Raw genomic sequence first — 7671 nt, forward strand, 5'->3', positions numbered from 1 at the left:
GTGCAGGGACAAACAGTCTCCACACAGCACCTTGGCTCTTCTGTGTCACAGTCCATCCCTGAGGGAAGTCAGGTTAGGAACCTGGAGGCAGGGACTCAAGTGGAAGCCATGGACAGGTGGTACTTACTGGCCTGCTCCCTATGTCTTGCTTAGCTTTCTCTCTGATAGTGCCCAGGACCATTGCCCAAGGCTGGCATCAACCACAGTGAGCTGGGCTTTCACATAACAATCTTTAATCAAGAAAATGTGCCACAGACTTGTCTTCAGGTTAATCTGAGGGAGGCATTCTCTGTTGAGGTTTCCTGTTCCCACACGACTGTGGTTTCTGTTGACTAAGTAGTACAGTGTTATGAAATATAAATGCATCAAGTGGGTACCATGGCACACTCATGCCAAGGTGTGCTCCTGAGAAATTACACCATGCAACAAATCTGGTATAAAGGGGGTTTATCAAGGAAAGAGAGGAGTGAGGGGCTGGGAAAGGGTAGAGGCAAGAGAGCCGTGAGGGTGGAGAAAAAGGGGGTACAGAGAGGGAGAGAGAATGTCGGAAATATATAGAGAGAAATGTTATGATAGGCGGTCCTTTCATTGGCCTGCGCATACCTGTTGCACCTGGTGTGGCATAAGCAATCACTAGGTCCCTGAGGGTAGAATCGCCTGCAGGCTAATAACATACATTCAAACCACAGCAAGCAGATTGCAAAAGCCATAGTTTTTATTTCCTAACCCCTCTTGCAATTTGAGAAGGAGAGGCAGGAGGATCCAAAGTTGAAGGTCATCCTCAGCTAAACAAGCAAATGTGAAGCCAGCCTGGACTACATAAGATCCTATTTAAAAAAGGAGGAAGAGGTAGAGAATGTACAAGTAAACTTTGTTTCCCTGATGTAATTGTTGTCTCAGAGACTTACCATCTCCATCTGCTAACCTAGGCATAGTCCTGAAACCTTCTAGCCTTTATACAATCTAATCTAGGCCCAGAATGTTTTCAGCCTCTGATACTTACTGCTGAATAAACTCACTCTTTCTGAGCTCTGGCTGGCTGGTTCAACTCAGCTGGTCTGGCTAAAACTCCTTTCCAAGCTGACTGATTCAGTTTGGAATCAGTTTCTGACTGAATTGCTCTGCTTGTCCTCAAACTAACTCTAGCTATCTGTTCTAATCTTCTGGCTCATTTTCATTCTCTCCTCATTCTCTCTTCATGTGTACCTTGTTTTCTCTTCAACATCTCTCTGTAAAACTGTCTCCTCTCTCCTTGAGGACTTCCCAGAAAACTTCCCAAATCTGATGGCTTCTAAGTTTGTCCACAACTGGAATGATCTCTCTGTGGGCTCATGCTGCAAGTTGGAGCACCAAAATGTTGTGATAAAGAAAGAAAATCCCAAATGTTTGATTTGATCAATAAAGATTCTGGAGCCAGAAGCTGGAGTAAATCCTGCTAGCTCAGCAAGGCAGAAAAAGCACCCAGCTGACCTTCCTATTCAACTGATGCCCCAGAAGAAAAAAGCCCTTTCTCCAAACTATCTTAAATACCCTCAACTCAGTGTTCCTTCTTTTTGTATTCTCTTATGTCAACTGGTTGCTTGCTCCACCTCTTGACCCATGGTTGACTTTGTTTAGCTCTTCTTTAAAGAGAGCTCCTATGTTACAGGTTTGTGCTAGGGCTGAGCCACACCACAACTACTTGTTTACAGTAAACGAAGCTGTTGGGTTAAAAGTCTGTGCTAGAACTGAGACACACAACAAGAAACAGGTTTTTCCAGTTCACAGTGTGAGCATATATCCTGCAGCAGCAGAAGAGGAGGAAAAAGAGAAAAACCAAATGTAGGGGGTCATAGTTGAAACCCCAGTGCTGGGGAATCTAAGGCGGGAGGGTGTCGAATTACAGGCCAAGGCAGAGGGACTAGAAAACAAAAGGAGAATGTGACTTTCGTGGCTCCACACTAGTAAGGGAGGCAAAACGGCTGCAGGTTAAATGGTTTACAGCATAACCAGGGCAATGCCTCCTGCTCTCTGCCTGTAGGGCACCGGGAAGTTGTTAGGTCCAAATCCGTGGTCTGCACAAGGAATTTACCAGCCTCAAGTTCCTCAGGCAAAGGACTTAGAGAACAACAGCTTCATTTTCTTGATTCTTCTCTGGGTTTCATCAATATTTGTGAGCATCTTCACGCACCTGTCGAGAAAAGCTCTGATATTTCAGTGGCTCACCTGGGGGCCAGCTTCGAAGCGTTCATCCCAGGCTCTTTTGTCGGTATGTTTTTATTTTACTATTTGTTAATTTTGGCCAAAGTATTTTCAAAACCCCGTCCTCTTTCAGATGTTTGCACCATATCAGAGGTACAGAGCTCATTTTACCACAGGAGTGGTTTCTAAATGAGGTTTATCTATCTCTCATTTCAATGGGGCTGTTTCTGTTCTGTTTGTTGAATCCAGGTCTCACTGCAGCCTTCTGTCCTGGAACTTATATAGACAAGGCTTAAAATCACAGATCCACCTGCCTCTGCTCCCTGAAGGCTGAGGTCAAGGGCATACACCATCATGTTTGGGGCACTGGGTTTATTTTAATTTCATGGACAGAGCTCACACGTTTTGGAACACACACTTGAGCAGGGTGCAGTGCTCAACGTAGAGTTCTTGCTTAGAACCCACCAGAAATGGGCTGAAGGTGTGGCTCAGCAGTAGAGCACTCCTCTAACATTTTCTAGCCCTTGGGACTGGAGAGAAGGCTCAGTGGCTAAGAGCTCCCAATGCTCTTGCAAAGGACCAGGTTGGGTTTCCTGTGCCCACACTGAGTGGTTCATAACCACCTGCTAGTCCAGTTCCAGGATCTTGCACTCTTTCTAGACTCTGAAGATACTGCATGAAAAATGAATCTTAAATTTTGTGTGTGTGTGAATCTTAAATTTTTAAAAGTCTTTCTTAATTTCTACTGGTGTTAGGCAGTTTGTAATTTACAGTCTAAGTTTTAGGAACAAAATAACTGTAGCTATGGACGTGAGGTCAGTATCTTTTGATGGAAATTGTAGAGCTGCACATTATAGTATCCAAAAGAAGTTGTTAAACATGTATTAAGTAGGTTCAACGATATACTGATGGAAAAAAAAAAAACCAACGAACCAGCAGACAACATAATATAAATTACTCAATCCAAACTACAGACAAAGTATAGACAGAGGCAGGTGGATGGATCACTGTGAGTCTGAGGCCAGCCTGGTCTACAGAGCGAGTTCCGGGACAGCTCATGTAGTAGGGTGAATGTTTCTCCTCCTAGCCCCAAGCTTCTGGAATGATGACTATGAGACTCAAAATATTTTTACAAATACCTATGCCATATAGCTAAGTCCTTCTCTGACTAGTAGCTCATAACTTAAAATAACTCATTTATGCTAATCTACATTCTGCCACATGTTTGGTTGCCTCTGCTCAGGTACCATGTGTCTGTCCTCACATCTTCCCTGATGAATCCCCAGTACCTGGCTCTATCCCAGAATCTTTTCTGCCTGGTGGATGTCCCACCTTCTATTCTACCCTTTCCTATAGGCCATAGGTTTTTTAGTTGACAGGTAATGCATTCATACAATACTCAAGATATTCTCTCTACAATCTCAGGAAAAAAGTGCTTTTTAAGTCTGATATGGTGGTGAACACACAATTAGGAGGTTTAGGCAGGAAGATCATGAATTTGAGGCCAGCCTGAGCTTCAAAGTGAGACTGTGTCTCAACAAGTACAAAAATTATGCTGAACATAGCTGAAAAAAATGTATCAGAGAACTATACTATAGGTCAATAGAAATAACCCAAACTAAGCCAGGCATGGAGGTACATGCCTTCGATCCCAGCACTTGAAAGATGGAACCAGAAGGATTAGGAATTCAGAGCAGGGGAAAGAGCCAAGTTCCCAGGAACTAAAATCTTAGTTCAGTTGAGGTCCAGGCCTCAGCCCCACACCTGCCTTGCCAGTTCCGCTCCTGACAGGACTGGGTTTCTTTCATCCTTTCATGGGGGCCTCTGAAAAAGCCTTGGGTCCATCTGGTCCTGAAAAATATGTCTGTGCATTGGGAACATGAGATGCCATGACACCAGAAGAAGGCACTGGATCTCCTGGGACTGGAGTATCTGACAGTTGTGAGACACCGTATAGCTCCTGAGAACTGAACCCTGGTCCTCTGAAAGAGCAGCCAGTGCTCTTAACTGCTGAGCCATCTTTCTAGCCCTGAGAGAGCTTTGTATACAATATACAATTACTTTGTATAGTAATTTTAGTATTTGTTAAAATTTATTATTCCCTCCTCTCTCTCTCTCTCTCTCTCTCTCTCTCTCTCTCTCTCTCCCTCTCTCTCTCTCTCTTCCTCATGTGTGTGTGTGTGTGTGTGTGTGATCAGTCATGGCCATCCTCACATATCAAGTCTGAGGCAAGCCTGGGCTACACAGGTCCCTGATAGCCCCACAGTGCAGTCTTCTTTAATTGTCATTGTAGTGATTGGTCTGCTGTCTCCTAGCAAAGGGTTGTCCTCATTTCTCCAGCAAAGACTACATGGTTCAGGGACAGCAGCAGAAGCAGAAGGAGTGTTTTTGCCTGGAATTGGGTGCACCTGCTTTGCCAGAGTAGTACAATGGAACACTAAATGGATCTGGGCAAGAGTTAAACAGGCTGCAATTCTCTCTCTCTCTCTCCTCCTCTTTCTCTGAGGCAGGATTTCTCTTTATAGCCCTGGGTTCTTTGAAGTGGATGCTTCTCGTTTCTTTGAAGACTCAGTTGAGTCATGGGATATTTTGCTGTGAGCTCTCTCATGTAAGGGACATGACTTGGGCCAACTGAGAACATCTGTGGGTGGACTCTGAGGAGAGGAGATATATAGAGGCCCATGGACAGTGAGACGTCGCTTTTCAGATCAACATTGCTGCGCTGATCTTCGTGCTTCGACACTTGACTTCCCAGAGAGAAATGTTACAGAGACTTCTCAGGGCAATCCAACTGAGTCTTATAGCTTTTGCTGACTTGTCCTGATCTTCTGGATCGTGCTGATTCATGTTTCTGCTTGGTGTTGGCCTTTGGACTGTACTGCTGGTATCTGGACAATGAAGAGTGGACTCACCCCAAAGAACTACTTCTGAAAAGGTCTACAACCCCCTTTACCTAATACCTTCTTTCTTCCCTATCTCTGGTCTGTGGGTGGAGGGAGGTAGATGCATTTAAGAACTCTAAATCAAGTAGGTTTGGTGAAAAATCTAAGCCTACACTCTCTTGTAGAGCAAGTTGGTCTCAATCTCAGTGATCTGCCTGTCCCTGACTCTCGAGTGCTGGAATGAAAGCTTGCACTACCACCACCTGGTTTGGGTTACTCTCTTGCAATCACTGCTATAAGGGTATCACTGGTCCAACTTATTGTTGCTTTGAGCTTATGGTCAGAGTGTGCGTGCTGGAGGACTTTTTTCAAGTGTCCCTGCTATTTGTTAGCTTTTGGCCATCCAAATATGAATGTACCAAAGGAGGACTCTCTAACCATAGGTTTTGCTTTGCTTAGGGATGACCTGCTGTTGCTTGTACCAGAGGCAACCTAGCTGTCTGTAGATCCAGCAGTGTCCCTCATTGCCTTTTTAGTCTGTTTTGACTGAAGATCAGGGAGGTCTTCTTAGCCATACACCACGAAGACAGAGTTCTTACTTTGGTTCGGGGGTGGGAAACACATAATTCTGCCATCTCTTGAGCAACCAGACAACCAGAGTTTGCATGAAGGGATCCAGGTAAGAGAATCTAGAAAACTATAGAAAGGCCAGTGCCTGAGCCAGGCAGGACCAAGCTTCCCCTTTTCTTATTGTTGCATTTGTACACACTGACAAACACTGCAATTAGTCCAAGTAGCTCTGAATTTTCTGTTACTCAGCACTCAGAGCACCCTGATTGATAAAAAAAAAAAATAAATAAATTAAAAAAACAAAAACAAAAAAAAAAAAAACATGAGCTTGCATAACCTTCCCTTGGGAGTGGTGGTTGACAAAGAAATGCATGAGGGAACAGAGAGATGCCTCAGCAATTACAAGCACTTGCTGATCTTCCAGAGAACCAGAGTTTAGTTTCTAGCACAACTGCCTGTAACTCCAGTTCTGTGGGATCCAACATCCTCTTCTTCCCTCCATAGGCACTGCATCCACATAAACACACACAGCCAGACTTAACAGTAAACCATATAGAAAGCCAAGTGTTTTAGGAATTCAGGATCTGTCTGCTTAGGACAAGACAAAGGGTTGCTAACCAAACTGCTGTTATTTCAGATGAAAATACTGCTTGAGGTCCTAAATTTCAAATGATCCTCATTCATTTGCACTGATAGCAAGATCTCCCCTAATCTGTTTTAAAATAAACTTAGGAGTTTCAAATGTTTGTATCTTTTCTTATTTTACTTATAAAGAAAAAACACTGAGTGACTACATATGAGTTATGAAAGACCATAGATTCATTTACTTATGAGTGTTTGCCTGCGTGTATGTCTGGGTGTCATGAAGGTGTCAGCTAGCTACCATGTGGTCCTCTTCAGAAGCAGCCAGACCTCGTCTCCTCGTCACCGCTGAGCCATCTCTCCAGTCAGGCTCTTGCAGCCTTAGCAGTGGCCAGCCTCTCTCATCGTTTGTGTTCTTGTGGATATGGACATGGCACTTTTGTAATCCCTGCTGACGTCCATGCTGGGAGGCTCTTGGTCCTCTGCAGCAGCTTCTTGAAGTTTTGGCGAAGTGTCGGTAGAACTCTCTCCTAAGCTCTATGCTGGGTCATTTCCCAGCCACCATCAGCTTTCATGTTGGCTACAAACACTATGTGTTCACTAACACAGCATTTTACAGGCCTTCGCTTCTGCGTAGGTTCTCACACGGATAATCATTCCTGTACTCTTCACTCCTGTGGAACTTATCACTGCTATGGACTCTTTGATGGATCAGAAGGCCTGAGCTCCAACGGAAACCCTTACCACACGCATCACATGTGTAAGGTTTCTCTCCTGTGTGCACTCTCTGATGAGCTTGAAGATTTGACCTCTGACTGAAGCCCTTCCCACACACCTCACACTTATATGGCTTCTCCCCAGTGTGGACTCTGTGGTGGGCTTGGAGACTGGAGTTCCCTGAGAAGCCCTTACCACACTGCTCACATTTGTAGGGTCTTCCTTCTGCGTGGATCCTCTGGTGTGCCTGGAGGCGGGAGCGGTCGCTGAATCCCTTTGTGCACACCCCACATTTGTACGGTTTTCCCTCTGAGTGGCTCCTCCGGTGTGTGTCAAGGCGTGTACTCTGACTGAAGCCTTTCCCACATATCTCACATTTATATGGTTTCACTCTCGTGTGGACTCTCTGGTGGCCTTGCAGGTATGCTCTCTGACTGAAGCCCTTCCCACACACCTCACATATATGTGGTCTCTCTCCAGAGTGAACACTCTGATGGCTCTGAAGGTATGCTTTCTGACTGAAGCTCTTGCCACACTCATCACATTGGTAAGGCTTCTCTCCTGTGTGGACTCTCTCGTGGGCCAGGAGAGTTGAAGCCTTACTGAAGCCTTTGCCACACTCTCCGCATTTATAGGGCTTCTCTCCAGTGTGAACTCGCTGGTGTATTTGAAGATTAAAGCTCCAGCTAAACCCCTTCCCACACTCCTCACACTTGTAGGGTTTCTCTCCAGTGTGAAC

At 45.0% G+C, this 7671-nt stretch overlaps 1 protein-coding gene across 1 annotated transcript in view; it reads right to left on the reverse strand.

The window, feature by feature from the left end:
• Positions 1-6430: 6430 nt before the first annotated feature.
• Positions 6431-7671, reverse strand: part of Znf112 (zinc finger protein 112) — a 13150-nt gene continuing 11909 nt past the window's right edge. Inside the window, exon 5 of the mRNA XM_055597095.1 lies at positions 6431-7671. This exon is cut by the window's right edge and continues 1445 nt beyond it. Coding sequence (XP_055453070.1) covers positions 6829-7671 — 843 coding nt within the window. The 3' untranslated portion in view covers positions 6431-6828.

Source organism: Psammomys obesus, unplaced genomic scaffold (assembly GCF_907164565.1).
Source record: "Psammomys obesus unplaced genomic scaffold, mPsaObe1.curated_primary_1811, whole genome shotgun sequence".
NCBI lineage: Eukaryota > Metazoa > Chordata > Mammalia > Rodentia > Muridae > Psammomys > Psammomys obesus.